At 38.1% G+C, this 20782-nt stretch overlaps 1 protein-coding gene across 1 annotated transcript in view; it reads right to left on the reverse strand.

Annotated features, from left to right (window-relative positions):
- LOC124788789 (protein kinase C-binding protein NELL1-like) overlaps window positions 1-20782 on the reverse strand; it is a 466052-nt gene that overhangs the window by 187729 nt on the left and 257541 nt on the right. Inside the window, exon 12 of the mRNA XM_047256072.1 lies at window positions 15724-15963. Coding sequence (XP_047112028.1) covers window positions 15724-15963 — 240 coding nt within the window. The remainder of the gene's footprint in view (window positions 1-15723; window positions 15964-20782) is intronic.

Consider the following 20782-nt stretch of genomic DNA (forward strand, 5'->3'; position numbering starts at 1 on the left):
AAATTGATGCTGGTGGCATTGATAAGGTCATTCTGTTCAAGATATCTCATTAAGTTTGATTTCAGAATATGTTCTACACTGAAGAGCCAAAGAAACTGGTAGACCTGCCTAATATTGTGTAGGGCCCCTACGAGCATGCAGAAGTGCCACAACACAATGTGGCACAGACTCAACTAATGTCTGAAGTAGTGCTGGAGGGAACTGACACCATGAATCCTGCATGGCTGTCCATGAATCCATAAGAGTATGAGGGAGTGGAGATTTCTTCTGAACAGCATGTTGCAAAGCATCCCAGATATGCTCAATAATGTTGGTGTCTGGGAAGTTTGGTGACCAACAGAAGTGTTTAAGCCCAGAAGAGCGTTCCTGGAGCCACTCTGTAGCAATTCTGGACATGTGGGGTGTCGCATTGCCCTGCTCGAACTGCCCAAGTCCATCAGAATGCACAATGGACATGAATGGATGCAGGTGATCAGACAGGATACTTACGTATGTGTCACCTGTTAGAACTGTATCTAAAAGTATCAGGGGTCCCATATCACTCCAAGTGCACATGCCCCACGCCATTGCAGACCCTCCACCAGCTTGAACAGTCTCATGCTGACATGCAGGGTCCATGCATTCATGAGGTTGTATCCATACCCGTACACGTCCATCCACTCGATAGAGTTTCAAACAAGACTTGTTCGACCAGGCAACATGTTTCCAGTCATCAACAGTCCAACATCACTGCTGACAGGCACAGGTGAGGAGTAAAGCTTTGTGTTGTGCAGTCATCAAGGGTACATGAGTTGGCCTTCGGCTCCGAAAGACCATAGCGATGATGTTTTGTTGAATGGTTCACATGCTGACAGTTGTTGATAACCCAGCATTGAAATCTGCAGCAGTTTGCGGAGGGGTTGCATATTGAATGATTCCCTTCAGTCATCATTGGTCCCATTCTTGCAGGATCTTTTTCCAGCTGCAGCAATTTCAAAGATTTGATGTTTTACCAGATTCCTATTATTCTCAGTACACTTATGAAATGGGCATACTGGAAAATTCCCACTTCATTGCTACCTTGGAGATGCTGTGTCCCATAGCTCATCCACTGATTATAACACCACATTCAAACTCACTTAAATCTTGATAACCTGCCACTGTAGCAGCAGTAACCAATCTAACTGCACCAGACACTTGTTGTCTTATATAGGCATTGCCGACCGCAGTGCCGTATTCTGCCTGTTTATATATCTCTGTACATGAATATGACTGCCTATACCAGTTTCTTTGGCACTTCACTGTAAGATTCAACAACAAACAGATGTCAAGGATATTGGATGGCAGGCTTGTGGATCACTTCTACTACCATTCTTGTAAGTGAGGGTGACATGTGCCTATTGCCAAGAACTGCGCATGGTTTTTGTTCGAGGGATTTATAATAGATTACAGTGAGAAGAGGGGCTAATTCAGCCACAAATTCAGTACAGAATCTGACAGGAATTCCATTAGACCATGGAGCTTTGTTCAGTTTTAATGATTTCAACTGTTTCTCAGTACCACTGACACTGATACTTACTTCATTCATCTTTTTAGTGATATGAGGATTAAATTAGGGCATTTCTCCTGGGTTTTCCTTTGTAAAGCAACATTTGAAAATGGAGTTAAGCAGTTCTGCTTTTGCTTTTCTACTCTCAATTTCACTTTGTGTCTCATTCGGTAGGGAATGGACATTAACTTTGGTGCCACTAATAGCCTTTATATGTGATCAGAATTTCCGCGGGTTCTGTGAAAGATCACTTGACAGTTTTCTGCTATGGTAGTCATTGAAGGCATCATGGATTGCTCCCTTGACATGTTTTATTCAGCATCTCTTTATCTATAGCCTATGCTTTGTATTCCACCATTTATGTAGTAATCTGTGTTTCTTTCAAAGTTTCTTCACAGTGGCTGTATACCATGGAGGTTCCCTCCCATTGTGAACCATCCTACATGGGTGGTTTGAAAAGTTCTTGGAATCACCAAGAGAGGTCAGTGATAGTGCAATGAGTTGTTTACGTGATATTCATTGGACTGTTGCTTGTAAACACATGTCACGTCAGTGCTCTTGGAAGAGAGCTGTGGTGGTGACATGGCTCTATTGTTGTTCCCACGTAGTGATTTGCAAAGATGGAAAAAAATCTAGATTCAAGCAGTGATTAAGTACGTCATAAAGAAAGGTATGAAAGAAAAGGACATTCATGCCAATTTCCAGAACACACTGGTGGACTCTGCTCCTTCATATTCGACTGCTGCCAAGTGGACAAATGACTTTAAATTTGGTCAGGAAAGCTTAGGTGACAATCCATGAAGTGGTCGACCAAGATGTGTCACTATTCCAGAAATCATTGCAAAAGTGCATAAAACGGTCATGGAGGATCGCTGGTTGAAAGCACGTGAAATTGCTCATGCTTGCCAAATGTCATCTAGAAGGGTATATCACACTTTAACTAAAGAATTAGAAATGAAAACATTATCTGCAAGATGGGTGCTGTGACTCTTGACACTGGATCAATAACACATGAGAATAGACATATCGGAATAATGTTTGTCCCATTTTTGGAGCAATGAACAAGATTTTTTGTGCTGGTTTATGTCCACAGATGAAACTTGGGTGCAGAGACAAAACAACAGTCAAAACAGTGGAAACATGCTGATTCTCTGCCACCAAAGAAACCAAAGATAATTCCTTCAATGAGAAAGGCCATGGCATCAGTGTTCTGGGATGTGAAGGGGATTCTGTTTGTACATTTTCTCCCCACTGTGCAAACAGTTACTGGGGAATACTACGGTAACCTCCTGGAGAAATTGCAACAAAAGATATGCCAAAAAGATCAGGTTCAGAAAAGAAGAAAGTCCATCAAGACAATGCGCACCTGCATACATGTGCTGTCACTATGGCAAGATTACACGAACTAAGGTATGAATGCGCACCCGCACACATGTGCTGTCACCATGGCAAGATTACATGAACTAAGGTATGAATTGTCACCACACTTGCTTTATTCACCTGATATGGCTTTGTCAGACTTCCATATATACCCAAACCTGAAAATTTTTCTTGGTGGACGAAGATTCACTTCAAACTAAGAATTGATAGCCGGAGTTGACAACTATTTTGCAGGCCTGGAGGAAACTCATTTTCGAGATGGGATCAAGTCACTGGAACATTGCTGGAACAAGTGCATTAATCTATAAGGAGATTACGTTGAAAAATAAAAAAAGTTTCGGTGATGTAAGTACTTTTTTCTGTTCCATTCCAAGAACTTTTCAAACCGCCCTCGTACTAAGTACATATCTACCCAGGGCATAGTGAACTATTCTTTTAAACATGAGCCATAGTTCCTCTGCATGTTCCTAACTTGTGCTGAAAATTTCAAGTTCCTCACTGAGATATGACACTACAGATTTTTTATCTAGTTTAGTGATCATATATATCTTCCTGCTCCTTTTAGATGTCCTTTGTACTTTGGTAATCTTTGTTACCACAATCTCATCATGGTCACTGATACTAGTTTCAATGTGGACATCCCCAAAGAGGTCATGTCTATTGTTGCCACTAGGTCCAATATATTTCCAGCATGAGTGGGCTTCCTAACTATCTGTTCTAGGCTGTTTTCAGAGAAGGCATTTAGTGATGTTTCACAGGATGTTTTATCATGCCCACCACTAACAAAGCTGTAGTTTTCACAATTAATTGTTACAGGGTGTATACGCGGACAAGGAAAAAAATTCCCAGATTTCTTCCGGATTTCCCGATTAAAAATACATTTTCTCCTGAGTGAAAACATACTTTTCCCTGTTAACTGACAGTATATTTTCTCTCAGAACTGTGTAGCTCATCAATACTTTGTATTGTTATGGTTTTATACACAGGCATTGAATTTCCTGGTCCTTTAGAAAACTAAACTCAGGGAAAAAACAAAGATCTTTAATTTATAGTAACAACTATGCTGCATATTTTCGTATTACCAAAGTATAAATTCAAATTCCACCAAATATCCCATATTACTTGCACTTTTGTAAGCAGTCATAGCTCATGTCAAGTGATCTCGCCAGCCCATGACAGCAGATATTCAGAGCTTAGGTCATGTGCTGTAGTCAGCCAATAGCAACATCACTGTTAAGTAGCGCGAACACACAAACAGGAAAAGTTAATTGCTTAAATTAATATACATGGAGTTGCTATAAAAAACACAAAGCTTTCACATATAATATTAGTATCTGAGGTTAATATGCTGCAAGAGAACCTAAGCTTTCACATATAATGTTGGTCTTTTATGCACATATTACACTTTAAGATTTATCACACAAATGTGCCAGTTAAATTTTTAATAACATCATAAATGTCTGATCTTCTGGGCTCAAAATTCATCTAAATGGCTCATTATCAATGAGTTGATTTTTAAATGAGAGTCAAACACTATCTGATTTAAGAAATTCATCGTACATTCTCACATATAGTTCAACTTGCGTAAAAGGAAATTTACATTGAAAGTAACACTTTTCTAACCATTATTCACAATATTTTCCCACTACCTGTTAGAAATAGGTTCATTTCAACAATTTTCAGAGAGTGCCTGATAACAGGCACCACCATGCTTGTGCAGCTACGATGACGTAGGATGCCCGTATGTTCGTACATGTAAAACATTAAAAGATCTTACATTACGTCAGAAAAGAAACAAGACATCAGAAGACACTCCAAGAGCACCTGAATTTCATGACCCATACAAAATGAGCACATTTAAAGTGCACATTTGTATGTCCAGATTCCCAGTGAAGTAGGCCTTGACCTGATATTAAGCTTTTCAATGTGGTTTTCAGGATGTAAATTTTCTTGGAGTACCAGTACTGTGTTATGCAGTTAACAGTTTAAACTAGCCAATAGTGTGGAATTAAACACTTCATCTCAAATATATTGACTGCCTCAGTGGAAAAGATTAATAAAGGAAAATTTCTTTAGCAAACTGACTAAAATAACTTAATTGTTGTGCAAGGCAATTAATGCTTGACTGTCAGAAAGGTGGAAATAAAATAAAATCTGAAACTAATACCATATCTTAGCCTTCCGTAATTATCTGAATGTATTTTCATTCACTTGATAGCTTCTGGCCACAGAAGTCCATCCGTTTTCTTTTAATTTGACATGAGAGCAGTAAATGAAGAGGAAACAGGGTGAACTGGAGCAATACTAGATTGTGGTGTTACCCCCCCTCCCCAGTCCCTTGAGCATTTGAGATAGGACGTCAAAAATTAAAAATCGAATTTTCAAAAACATGTTCATTTCGTAGTGCAAATCTTTTTGAAGTGTCTGATGCATGAAACATATGTACTCGAGGAAATGTAAGACATGTTATTTGGTCTTAAGTGTGCCAAAGTGTAGTGCCAAGCCTCTTCACACAGCATTCTTCTATCGCATGTTGCTGTATTTCGCCCTGTGTAATTGAAACATGTATATCTTGTAATGGATACCATAAAACTATATTCAGGACAGTGGAAATTAAAATGTCCTTTGGTGCCTCTCCTGCTTCCAATTGACCGGTTTGACATCCTGCCTCTCTTTTTTTTTTAAATAAAAGAACTCTTCAGAAAATTTGCACTCTTTATTCCCTATTAGCTAACAACTTGGTGCTTTGTGTGACATAAAATTAAATATAGATACATAAAACCAGTAAAGACAAGAGACAAGCAAGACAGTACACTTTTCTTCAATCGTTAGAATTTTTTTCTCTCTAATCTTGCTACAGCTTTGCATAGCGTGCTTTCCTTTCTGCGAAAGAATCTATTACTTCATCAAAGTTCGTCCAACATTTTGCTACATGAAAAATCGAAATGTTGTTGTCGAATACTAAAAAAGATGTTAATACAAATAGGACCTAAGACTAGTGTGATTTCTCAATCTGATTACGTCTATTTTGTCATTGTCTGATAGATAAGACTAAACTGGCCTTTCTAATACTGCAGCAATTGTAAAACACACCAAATAAATGAGACTGTTTTGGCAGAAATGGTCATTTTTATAACATGACAGGATATAATTCATGAGGTACCATATCAAATGCCTATTAGGCCCACTATAAGCAAAATGCTTTACGTTAGGAAATAGTTTCACACTTCATTCATACACTCCAGTTTCTCAAACATGAGATCAAAAAGTAGTAGTACAAAATTTTTATACAAATTTGGAATCATCATATTCTTCCATAATTTGTGTGATGTCCCCATTTTTCTCCTTCCTCTTTCTAACAAACAGTCTTGTCATCACAAATTCTTTAACTATTCCTGCCAATGTCAAAACTTATTCACCGGTTAACCTCACTAACTCTTCCAGAATCAACAGTTTATTTATACCACGATTATTCTCCGGCTAGGCATTGTTACATGTTTGTACAACACATTTTCCATGCTACTTTGAGAATAGAACTTAATGCGGCTGCTAGATGGAGCCTGTGCAACTGGCCCTTACTAGTATAGCGATCTGGCCACAAATTTTCTGACAAAATTTTATTTTCTTGGATACACCGAGAAGACAATAGATAATCATCCTTACCTGTTATTCCTGTTAGTCGTTTATTTCCAATCTGGTAGCCTGAATCTATGGAGTTCGCTAGTAATTTTAAAATGCTCATCAGTCACAAAACCCAATCAACCACATAACGAGAAAGCAATTGGCATTCATTCATTTGGCTTTACTCCATTCAGCTCATATAGCCCCTTTTGTCTGCAGGGAAGTTTGTTTCTAGATGTGTCAAGGATTCCATTCACAAATCATGACTAATTCAGAAATCAACTTAGAATGTGTTCAAATATTGACAGGGATGCGTTTCAAAGTCATATGAATAATCAATAGACCAACGTGCTGGATGCTAGGTGCTTTGAGAAACAAGGTTTTTTTCCCTCAAGAAAATGAATTTGTTCCCCCACCCTGAAACCTAGATCTGGGCCTGCTGCACATGCATGAATCTGGCAGCTCAGTCGCACTGGCAAATTTTTTCCCAGTGGCATCTAGCTGCTTACACAGCCAACAGCCACATTTTTGTAGCCAGAAGTGGGAGAAGATACTACTCAACAGCGCATGTGCATAATCCCACTCGTAACTGCTAAAACAAATCTAACGCAAACAGCTGTGACATCATGATCATCAGAGGCAATTTGTTGTTACAAAGCATTGCATATTCTTCCTAAAGCCTTTGACACATTTTGCTGTTGGCAGACGCTTGTATGCCATCATTTGCTGTATGTTTGAACTGCCGACAGTTAAAAGATAAGTTGGCAGCAACAGATACCAATTTTACAAAAATTTATCAAATTGATATGGTACAGCATTACAAAGCATATTTTAGTGCTTCTGTGTAACCTAAGTAATATCATCCTCAACTTGCAGAAACTCCTTGAAATTTTATCATACATCATTGGTTTTTATGAGACATATGACTGAATGATCAGTTTTACATCACCTGTGGTAATATCAGATTAACTGAAAGCAAAAGCAGTTTTCTAAAGTTTATCAGCAAAAGGAAGTGAATGTCACACACACAAATCACTGGATTTATATTGCATATAAAAATCAGAAAGCCAGCAAATGTGTACTCCGACATCAAGACAGGAGCAATTTTCAATAGATTGAGGGACCCCAAATCCTTTGTGCAGGTGCTGTAGAGAAAGCTGATGAGCCTTAGCTGGTGCCACTGTGGACTTCAATGACACTACCTATTTTGACAATGTCACCAACTTCAGTGCTGCTGTAGTTGCCCTGGTAACAAATAACACCATCCTTTCCACTGTTAACTTACGCTACCACTGTCAAACCAGTCTATGAGAACTATACAATAATATGTGGTGAGCTAATTGTGCAGTTCAGTAAACTTCTGTCACTTTTGTATTTAGTAATGAAAACAAGGAAATAAAGTCATATAAACTGTGATAGGGTAATTAAATGGACAATGGCTAGATGTGAGGTAAATGAACATGAAAAAGTGTAAACTGAATTAAAGCAGGACTTCCTGAGCAACTGCAAAAGCAAAAACTACAACAAGATGTTTCTGTACTGACATTTTAATACAAGTGTATACTGTCTGTTTAATAACAGAGGCTCAAGATAAACTGCAAATGAAATCTTATTGGGAATAAGATCTGAACTAAAGTACAATAAACTAGAAATAAATAATTTAAAAGAGAATACAGAATTGAATGAACACAGCATTTCAACTTTGCAGAATTCAGTGCAGGAAATAGTAAACTCCTCAAATTGGGAATCATTCCAGATGCATGTAGAACTAATAAAAAGTGAAGATACAAGATGCCTACATTTTGAAGAAAAAATGTAAACAGCAGCAAAATATACTAATAATGAAGTAAAAAGATAAAGTGTAAACATTAGTTTCATGAAAAGGAAAATTGCTACTCACCATATAGTGGAGATGCTGAGTTGCACATATGCACAACAAAAAGACTGTCACAAATAAAGCTTTCGGCCAGTGATGCCTTCGACAAAAACAGACAACAGACTCTCTCTCTCTCTCTCTCTCTCTCTCTCTCTCTCTCACACACACACACACACACACACACACACACACACACACACATGCAAATGGAGCTCACACACATGACATTCCATGCTGGGCTTTCCATTGTTTCAATAGTTTAAAAAAAATAAGTGTTGCCCCCAGTTTTAAAACTTCAGAAGTAGAAAAAATTTCATATCCACAGTCCCCAAAACCAATATTTTAATACACTAACCTCTGTAATGATTAAAATAATAATTATATCACTATCAAATGTAATAAATATTATTTTTATTACATTAAGATAATCAGTGTCAATAATAATTTTTATTATTCTGCAAACCTGGAATGGTATGAACTTGAAATAGTTTTCCTCTAATGTAAGTAATTTAAAAGTTTACCAGATGGAGCATTTAATCAGTTATTTTTTAGATCATCTACACAAATAAGAGTGAATCCATATAACTGAATGTCCAAAAGGAATCCTACCATTATTGGTAGTTGGTGTGATTGAAGACAATTAAATAATTTGTTTATCAGCTAAATCTCTGGAATTAAGCTGTGGTTACTTTCATCAACATCAATAATAAGTGTCATTTGCATGCTCGTGAGTTCCTGCCAACTGCCTTACATATTCTGTTTCAGAGTACTATCTTATTCTCTTTTTTTTTAAAAAAAAAAAGAAAAGAAATTGCGTGCACTTAGGAGCTTGCTTGCAGTGCTAGGACATGGATCTGATTTCTGTAGTGCTAGTCACTAATAATAAAAATGGAAAGTAAGTTGCTCCTTCACATCATATCCTTGAGTCCCATCTACTAAATCCCTCCATCACATAGGTCATAAACAACTTTTAAATAATTTTCTTGTCAATCACATTTCCAACCAAATCCCTAGAATATAGTTTTTGGGAAACCTCACAACAACAATTCCTATGCATCAGATAACTATACAAACTATCACCACTTCGACAAGCATTTTATCATCAGGTGTAGTTCACACTGAGATGACACAATGCAACAGACTGTTATATAGGTCACATGATGTGACACTTCTTGGTGCAACACTCGTGTTCCTTACTGGGACGATATGATATGTGATATGACACATGATGCAACTCACCATATGACAAGCAACAAGACAGCACAAATCATGTTTTTGTTTCAGTTTCAGTTGTAATCATAAGCTTTTCTGGAGAGAACACTATTGTGTGATGTTTAAAGCTTTCCCCGTGTACCGATTGTTCCATAAAAACACAGGAGAACTGCCGGATGTAAGTAACGTCCTTCCAGAGTCTTCTGGCCTTCTTCTGGTGAGTGCCACTGTAGTAGTACTGGCGGGTGCACACTGAGCTCCGCTATTTAAAGCCATACTGAGGTGACATTGCGCATGCGCTGCTCAGCATGCGTGTTCATAACAGCTCCATCCGCTGCACCTTGCGCCCTCCACAGTGAAAGCTTGGCGTATCGATATCGGGTCGATTTTCATCTTTATGCAGATAACTAAGTTGACTATATCTTTATGCAGATAACTATGTTGACTATGAAGTTTCTCTATATGCTTGGAATCCTGTAATAGAGAAACTTCATAGTCAACGTAGTTATCTGCATAAAGATGAAAATCGAACTGATATCGATACGCCAAGCTTTCACAGTGGAGGGCACAAGATGCAGCGGATGGAGCTGTTATGAACATGCACACTGAGCAGCTCATGCACATTGTCACCTCAGTATGGCTTTAAATAGCGGAGTTCATTGCGTACTCACCAGAGTACTACAGTGGCACTCACCTGAAGATGGCCAAAAGACTCTGCACCGAAATATCGTGGTAGGACGTTACTGACATCTGGCAGTTCTCTCGTGTTTTTATGGAACAACACTATTGTGACTTACCTTTATTTTAATCCCAAAAAACTGAAAAAGAAAAGGAAGTACTGGGTGCATTCATACAACACTGTTAATATCAAACATAGTTCAGTTGTGGTTTCTTGCGATGTCTCTCAGCACAATCACAAATTTCTTGAATTCCACAGAATGAGAATGGAATCAGTTAACAACATACACACATCTGGCAGCAGTGCATATGCTCTACATGATGTATCTGACACCTTGGTGCCTTGCTGATTCACTTACGGTTTTAATTTTAATGTACTTAGTGTTGCATGGGAGTGTTTCTTTGGTAAGTTTACCTTCATGTTATAAATGGCCAGATGGCAGTGTGCCACATGTGGTGGGTTTATAATTCACATAGCTGATGATCTGAAGATGGCAATATAACTTTTCTGAAAATAAGCTATGGAAAATCCAGGATGGAATGTAACAATAATATGAAAAGGAAAGTTGCTACTCACCATACAGTGGAGATGCTGAGTCACAGATAGGCACAACAAAAGACTGTCACAAATAAGCTTTCGGCAAACAAGGCCTTTGTTGAAAATAGATGACACACACACACACACACACACACACACACACACACACACACAACTCATGTGTGGCTTCAGCTGCCAGAGACTGCAGGCATTTGTGTGTGAGATGCATCTCTGCTATACAGTGAGTAGCAACTTTCCTTTTCATAATATTGTTCGCTGAAACTAGTAATCAGGATACGTACAGCTGCAATCTGGACAATAAAACTTCTATTTTGTAAGCTTTCTTCACATTTTCATAACTATGTATTTGTGAAGTATCACAGTAATTATGGGAACAACAAAAGGAAAACTAGTTAATTGTCAACCTGTGATGTAGGACTGTAAGATGAAAAAAAAATTTTTTTTTATTGATAGTTTCCAAATGAAATACTGCGCATAGTGGAGAACACAAGCAAAGTCTAAAACACATGGTTTTTAACTTTTTGCACAAAAAATGATATCTTTACTGACAAATGAAGTACAGAGATGTACGAGGGTCACTTCAACAGAAATGCACACTATTTTTGTAAAAATACACTTTTCATTCTGCATGTGTGAAAGTTTTACAGTGTGTAGATACATCCTTTCCGCTTGTTTTCAAACTTAGTTCAAACTGTTCCCGTGAGTGCCGCCGTCACAGCATGTCTTCAAGATGGTTGCTACACTCGATGTTCATCAGAAGCAACGTGCTGTCATAGAATTCCTGTGCTGTGAAAACAAGACAGTGGGAAACATCCACAAGAGGTTGAAAAAGGTGTATGGAGATGCTGCTGTCGATTGCAGTACAGTTAGTCGATGGGCAAGCAGGTTTCATGATGAAAGCGGGCACGGCAATATTGAGGATTGTCCTCACAGCAGCAGGCCTTGTACTGCACACTCTCCAGACAATGTGCAGAGAGTTAACGAATTGGTGACTGCTGACAGATGCATCACAGTGAACGAATTGCCATGCTATGTTGGGATAGGGGAAGGAAGTGTTTGCAGAATACTGAAAGTGTTGGTGTTAGAAAAGGTTTGTGCAAGGTGGGTTCCCAGGATGTTGACAGTGGCTCACAAAGAAACAAGAAGAATGCAGTGAACTTTTGGAACAGTATGAGAACGGTGGAGATGTATTTCTTGAAAGAATTGTGACAGGTGATGAAACATGGCTCCATCATTTTTTGCCAGAGATGAAGAGGCAATCAGTGGAGTGGCATCATGCAAATTCACCCACGAAAAAAAATCCAAAACCACACCTTCTGCTGGAAAAGTTATGGCTACGGTGTTTTTCGATTCCAAAGGACTCTTGCTTGTGGACATCATGCCAAGTGGAACCACCATAAATTCTGATGCATATGTGACGACACTGAAGAAACTTCAGGCTCGACTGAGTCATGTTTGACCACATCGGCGAGAGCAGGATGTTTTGCTGTTGCACGACAATGCACGGCCACATGTCAGTAAAAAACCATGGAAGCGATCACAAAACTCGGATGGACAACACTAAAACACCTGCCTTACAGTCCTGACCTGGCTCCATATGACTATCATCTCTTTGGGAAACTGAAAGACACTCTTCATGGAATAAGGTTTGAAGATGATGACTCCCTTGTGCACGCTGCTGAACAGTGGCTCCAATAGGTTGGTCCAGAATTTTACCGAGCGGGTGTACAGGTGCTGGTTCCAAGACGGTGTAAGGCAGTTGAGACGGATGGGAAATATGTGGAGAAATGAAAATATTGTTCCTAAAGGATGTATCAACACACTGTAAAACTTTCAAACATGTAGAATAAAATTGAATAAAATGTTCTCTGGTTTCCAACTGCATCAATTGCTTAAAACTACATGAGCTTTCGGCCAAGCACTCCTTGGCCATTGTCAAGTGGTATGACTGCCAGTGGGCTGTTGATGTGCCCTTATATACGCTAGCTGCCAGCTGTGACATCTCTGGTGCCCATGACATTGCCATATATGGGCATGTTTTGAGTCATGTGCCCTCTTCAACGGCGCGATCGCTGGATCCCAAGCAGAGCTGAGCTGCAAGCCACCATCTCTATTCAGGGTGTCTGTGGTAATTTTTATTTCAATAGCTCCCTTTATTAAACTGTCCCAGAAGCCATTAGTGCAAGCCACGACAGAGGTATCATCAAATTTTATATGGTGACCATTTTCTAACCCATGCTCAGCTAATGCAGATTTCTCTGGATAGCGTAGGCAATAATACTGCTCATGTTCTTTCCTGTGTTCTTCCACAGTGTGCACTGTTTGTCCAATGTACTTCTGGCCACACTCACAAGGTGTTTCACAGACTCCAGGTGTTCTGAGACCTACTGCATCTTTAACTGCACTGCATGCCACCAGCCATCATCATCCAGCATAGAGGCGCATAGTATTACAGACATTGGTGCATCTTGCAAGAGTAATATCAGATGATAACCTGCCCCATGAACTGAGCCACCTACACAATGTTTTCAGGGATAATGGCTACAGTGCCTATGAAGTGAAAGAAGTGATTTCTGGGAAATATCAGAATAAGACCACTGACAAAGAGCAGGAAAAGAAACTTGCTTTGCTGCCATTCTGTGGCTCTGTGTTGGGCAAGATAAGCTGCCTGTTGAAAAGACACATGATCAAATCAATCTTCAGGCCTCCAACAAACATCCGTCAATTACTGAGACCAGTTAAAGACACAGTAGGTCTCAGAACACCTGGAGTCTATGAAATACCTTTTGAGTGTGGCCAGAAGTACATTGGACAAACAGTGCACACTGTGGAACAATGCAGGAAAGAACATGAGAGGTATTATCACCTACGCTATCCAGATAAATCTGTGTTAGCTGAGCATGTGTTAGAAAATGGTCACCACATAAAATTTGACAATACCTCTGCCGTGGCTCGCACTAACAGCTTCTGAGACAGTTTAATAAAGGAAGCTATTGAAATAAAAATTACCGCAAACACCCTGAATAGAGATGGTGGCTTGCAGCTCAGCGCTGTGTGGGATCCAGCAATCATGCGGTTGAAGAGGGCACATTGAACGCCGACTCAAAACATGCCCATATATGGCAATGTCACGGGCATCAGTGACATCACAACTGGCAGCTAGCATATATAAGGGTGCACCACTGGCAGTCATACCACATGACAATGGCCAAGGAGTGCTTGGACGAAAGCACGTGTAGTTTTAAGCAATTGACATGGTTGGAAACCCAAGAACATTTTATTCAATGTTACTGCCATGAGACTCTGCATTCATACATGTAGAATAAAAGATGGATTTTTAAAAAAATAGTGTACATTTCTTTTGGAGTGACCCTTGTATGTAGCTTTGCTTCATTCACATAAAAAAATTTATTTGAAGCACTTCTGATAATTTGAAATTTGTATCATATAACACAGTTATGTGGAGCTACCAGCACTTCCTGTTGCATTGGACAATACAATAAAGATATGAGTCAGTGCTGTATTGCCAGCATCCCAGTGTGAACCAGTTAAGCCACTTCAGCTACTTTCTATGTTCTTCACCAATGTAAGTTGCTTCTATGTCACAGAACAGTGGCTTACTGTTTCAACATACATATGTTTTGATAGATACAAATAACATGGAAATGCACCCAGGTAACTTCCTCAACAACAACTGATATTTCAATACATAAACATACTTTCATTTTCTAGGCACAAATGAAATGATAGATCACTATCCATGTCCACTAAAGCCTTCAGTGGTCGGAGCTACATAAACCAGGAAATGAAAGGTGGCCTACACAGAAAGACAAAAATACACGATAAAAATCTAGCACCAAGATAACCAATGCCAGGTGTTATTGATAGAGAGAGAGTTAGTGCTACTAACTCACCCATTGTTCATTAATATTTCACTACTGCTAATGTATGGCATTTGTTATCTCTGATTGTGTACTGGTGCTAGTTGTTTACAGTGTGTGTTGTCTTTCTGCATAAGCTATATTTTGTTTCCTGGTTGACATAGTCATGCCCACTGAGCAAGTAAGTTGCCATACATGGGTATCTCCTGTTTCATTTGTGCCTTGAAAATGGTGAGGAGTTCACCTTTCAAAATATCAGTGGTTGTTGAGGAAATTACCTGTTTATTGAATAATAAAGAAAGGCAGTTTCTGCCAAACTGAGCATCCTCACCACCCTCACCTACTGCAGTCGAATGGTTGGGTTTTTCTAGCAGCTCTAAATCCCACTACCTGCCAGTATTCTGCTAGCCTGCCTTTCACATGAGCTGGTGACTGCAAACCATGGATTCTGAAACTGTCATCTGCTATCCCCAGGAACCCAGCTAAGCATGCCTGAGTCTAGCCCAAAGCGGCCATACCTTCTTTTGCTGTAAATATAAGACACACACATACTGCTGCATCTGTCTTTTAAGTTCTGGCATTTAGCTGCATCTGGCTGTTACCTCATAATGGATATGTAATATTTCCTTTAAACAAGAACAGAGATTAATTCTTTTATCAAACCTCCACAAGGAAACTCACCTCTCAAAATGTTACAATAAAATAATTAATGAAAAAGCTTCTATTTACTGGATGACAGAACAGAAGCAGTAAAAGAAACATTACACAAATGCTAACTTTGGGAAGCACAGGTTTCCTTATAAGTCAAAAGAGGATAACACTGGAGGAAACAATATTATCATAGAAAACATGATTGTTCAGAGAATGTTCCTAGACTGTTGATAAGAGAGGTACAGCAGGAGATAATGATAGAGAAACCAATTAAATTTTTAGACATTAAATCTAGCTATTTATGTGTAAATTGCATAAACTATTAAAATGGCACCACCTTGACATATCGCTCCCAGGACAGAATCGTGGTGAGGCAATGCACGGAAACCAGTTTTACAGCGACAGTAGTACCATCCAGGCATATTTACACATTGTGAGCTTTGATGGCAGTTATGCATCTCAGTGCTACATTCATCAAGATCTTGTTCACAATAATCACCAACATAACCTTGTCTGCACTGGCACTTTCCTGGTGCAATGCACTCTCCACCATTCAAGCAGGTCTGATTGCACACAGCTGAAACAAAAGATTTAATATTTGATTTTGGAAACAATGCCTCCCCCACCACAACCAACACCACCACCACTACCATCATCAATGTTCTGAAAACTGGGACACAATAATTAGAGCTAGATGATTCCACAATCTAAGAAAAAATATATGCATTGAATTCACAGCTCCAGTAAAACAAGCCTCCCCCTCAAATGTAATAAATGTGTAAGAAGAGTACAATGATAATGTGATTGTTGGAAACTGGTAGAATTGCAGTGGATTGCTATCCAACTGGATGATTCATTGAAAATTATTTTCAATTAAAACAAGTGATAAGTACAACAGATTATTCATATTTATATACACTATGATCCATGTCGCCCATCGTGCAGAAAAATCCTTAGTTATGAGTAGCAAGTCGAAAGATACATTATTACATGTATAAGCTGTAATTAGCTGCTTCTGTAAACTAGATTAATAGCTAGTTTTTATTAAGAAGTGACTTATGTAGTGCATATTCCTAAGACAGCTGCAATTAGTGTCTCACACAACTGTTATAAAATGCTAATTTTCCTGTTATGCTATTTAATTGTTGTTTATTTATAGAAACACAGTCAACATTTTTTTCTTTGTGTGTGCCCAGAGTCCGAGCAGTGAAAATCACCAACCCAGCCAGGAATCAACCCTGGGTCCCTTGGATGGCAATCTTTTGCAATGACCACTCAGCTATGAAGTTAGACATTTAACAACTTCGTGAATCTAAAGCTGAAGGACAACAGTTTTTATGTTCTGTGTGAATGAAAATCTGTCTATAACAAACTGCTGCCTAGATTTGACAGAGTTTTGTATAAAAAGAAACAAAATATGCAGATAATATACAGAGATCCAATTTTACTTCAATTTTCATTTAAAAAGAAAAAAAAAGAAGAAGAAGAAGAAACCTCTGATTCCTACTTTATCTTTTTGTGCAATTAATTTAAAAGACTGCACCAGAATGATGAGTAACAAGTTGAATTTTAACAAAGTAGTAGAAATATGCCACTATCAGATATGCAAAGATTCCACTCTTTTCTTGCAGTAACTTTCAAGGTTTTTAGGAATCAGGTTATGTAAAATAGAGTCACACTTTTGTGAGAATGACTTCTTAACATTTTGTCAGGCTGCTTCCACTTAATTTTGCAAGAGCTGACTATGAGCAAGCTTATCATTTGATTTATTAACTTATCATTTTGTTGTCTGCATTTTAATTTGTAGTCAATTTAGATACCAAGAAATTTCCTACATGAAATTTTGTGTAGCAAGTGGTCAACACCTACTACCAAAATCAGTAATTCATTGTTACTGATTATCAATTGGATATGATGGACTTCTATAAAATTAAGATATTAGTTGTCTGGTGAGACTCATTACTAAGCCATTTCAGCTGGTTGTGTCTACAATGTTTGAGTTTAGTTCTTTCACAATAAATTTGTGTCATGATAGAATATTACGGTTCATGGAAAGTCTACTAAAGGCTTAGGTAGATTATTAAGGTAGACAAAAAATGGAAGCAGGTGAAGTATTAAACCATGTAGGTTGTCATACTTTATGAAAAGAAAGGAACCTTGTAGTTACTAGCTTAACTAGGAATGCCAGATAGTGATGAAAACCACCTCCCCCAAATGTGTGTTCAGTACATATAGGATTTTCCACCAATATAAGTTGAATGTTAATCCTGTTGTACAGCTAATTCATGTAATGATGTCAGCGATCAAGCAATATATCAATAACAGCATAATATCTTAGTTTACATTTTTATGTTCTACACAGACAAAGCCTTTAAAAATACAAAAATGGCAATATATAAATTTATGTCAAAGTTTTGACTTCTGAGACCAAGCATAGCTTTCTTTGCAGATAACTCATTATGATAGCCAAACTGACTGTTCATTACCAAGTTGTTAAAATAGTAGATTTGTACTGTGTAACAGCGCACTTCTTCAACAATCTTTGAAAAAGTATGGAATGAGATGGAAGTGTTACTATGACTTACTTAATAGATCCACTTTTCTAAATACGCACTAATACTGTGTCTTTCTGTCTGTCAGGAAATGTACTCTGGATCATTGACTATGTGTAAAAATAGCCAACGAGGGATTACACTGAGTTAACATGAAGTTTCTAGACACGGGGAAGCACATTCATATGAGCAAAGCAATAGAGCCTAGTGACTTTTCTAACCAGTTTCCAACAGTTTCAGACATTGTGGTCTTTAATGATATCTGTAGCCTCAGCTTGAGTACATCAAGCGCATCAGCAAATTATCATTCATTTCCCATCCCTGGACACAGTGTTAATAAAAGTGTTGAATATTTTGAGGTGGTAGTACCCACCAAAACAAGGAAAAAAGTCCAATAAGCATGGGCTCTAAATTTAGCATGCCTTAATAGGTACGAGCACTTGTTCATCTTCAATACTGTGAAACACATCTCTTCTACTGTAAGCTCTTTGCTTTCCATATTTTGGGAGGAGGTAGTAGGACATGAAAACAATTCAGAGGTGGGTCACTAGATTTGTTACTGGTAGTCAGAACAACATGCAAGTATTACAAAGTTGCCTTAGGAACTCAAATGGGAATCCATTTCAGGAAGGCAATATTCTTTCCCAGAAACTATATTGAGAAAATTTAGAGAACTGCCATTTGAAGCTGACTGCAGTACAATACCACTGCTGCCAATGAACATTTTGCATAATGACCACAAAGACAAGAGAAATTATGGCTCATAATGAGGTATATAGATGCTTGATTTTCTCTTGCTCTGTTTGCAGGTGGAGCAGGAAAGTAAATGACTAGTTGTGCCACAGGACATGCTCCGCCAAGCACCGTACTTTGGCTTGGGGAGTATGGATGTAGATGTAGACCAAAAGAAGAAAATGCTGAGTAAACAAAGTCTCTAAAATGCATACCATCTTTGCTACTGTGAAACATATCTCTTCTCCTGAACAAGTGTTCATAACTCTTAGGGCATGCGTTTTAGAGTCTACATTTATTTGGCAATTTTTCCTTGTTTTGTTCCATACTGCATTTTCCCAAAATATGGAAAGCAAAGAGCTTGCAGTAGAAGAGATGTGTTTCACAGTATCAAAGATGAACAAGTGCTTACAGTGCTTAAGGTATGCATTTCAGGGCCCCTGTTTATTAGGGTTTTTTTTCTTGTTTTGGTACTATCACCTCTCAAAATATTTGACACCTTTTTTAACACCCTATATTATTCATTGTATTTTGTGGCCAAAGACTTCATTGTCATCATCTGTATCACAGCAAAAGCTGCAGAACTGAAATTCAACTATATATATTTCCTGTTCAACAAATTTTTATCTATCACATTTACTTTCTATCTTTTTGGTGAGACAGTGGAGTACTTAGCTGTACTATTAATCTGGTAGTTTTATTTCTTGACTTCTGCTACTCCTTCAAGTTAAAATAAGTTCTAGATAGAAAATTTTATATGTTTATCACATTTTCTCCTTAAATGAGTTACAATCAACTCTAATTTGTCATAACAGAAAACTGCATCTGGAGCTGTGTATGAATATATTTATGGAGGGGTTAATTTCTCTTTCACAGAGACTGTTTGCTGCCCGTCTGCTTACAGTTATAGTTATTTCTTTGAACTTTGTGTAAATATTCTGATCTATCATTTGTTACTGTATGCAACAATAATTTTCCATTATTCCTTTGATAAGGTAATAGCAATTTAATAACGTGTTTAATGTTAATGTTTGGTCATAATGGTCAGAGAAACTATTTATTATGACTACAAGTCTAATTAATGACAATGGCATCTAAAACAATGTCAATGAGAGTTGTGCCATGATCCTCATTTGCGCATTGGAATACTGACGTATGAATACACAAGACCTGGATGCAAACTATTCTACATAAATATGACACAGAATCAAACTTAAAGAGTCTACAGAGAGTGATTCTTCAATTATTTCAACCAAATCTTATTAAAACACTCCTTAGTTCCCATCAAAGTTCTGACACACCCCTGTTATCTGTGATAGCTAGTACAAGGATCTCATTGATCTTTTTAATCCACTTACTATTTTCTCATTCAGTACTGTGGATACTTGCAATAAAAATTCTCATTTATTTATATAAGTATTTTTACACTGGCACAGGATAACAGAAATATTGGCAAAGAGATATTAAGGAATGGGTGTCAAGCTTATGAAGGGGAAAATACACACATCAAGTACAATAAGCACGAATTTGGAAATATCTACTTCTTGTGAGTTGAGCACTTGGTTATAGGAAGAACTGAAAGACAACTGGCAGTAGGTATGAGCATAGTCACTGCTTTGGTGTTCAGTCACCATGGTATGTAGTCTGCAGTCAGTTGGATCATTCATGTTGACTTGTAATTTCAGTCATGACAGTGTGTGATATTACCAGATATAGACTGGCACACTCAGATGTTTAGGGCGGGTGGTAGGGACAGAGCATCGAGTGACATTATACTGAGTGCATTATCCGAAAATTACCTTGACAATTAAACAGAGAACTGACTCATGGAGATAACATCTTGGACCTACTGATAACAAACGGACCCGAACTTTTCGACTCAGTAAGTGCAGAACAGGGAATCAGTGATCATAAGACCGTTGCAGCATCCCTGAATATGGAAGTTAATAGGAATATAAAAAAAGGGAGGAAGGTTTATCTGTTTAGTAAGAGTAATAGAAGGCAGATTTCAGACTACCTAACAGATCAAAATGAAAATTTCTGTTCCAACACTGACAATGTCAAGTGTTTATGGAAAAAGTTCAAGGCAATCGTAAAATGCGTTTTAGACAG

The sequence above is a fragment of the Schistocerca piceifrons genome, chromosome 3 (assembly GCF_021461385.2).
Source record: "Schistocerca piceifrons isolate TAMUIC-IGC-003096 chromosome 3, iqSchPice1.1, whole genome shotgun sequence".
Taxonomy (NCBI): Eukaryota; Metazoa; Arthropoda; class Insecta; order Orthoptera; family Acrididae; genus Schistocerca; species Schistocerca piceifrons.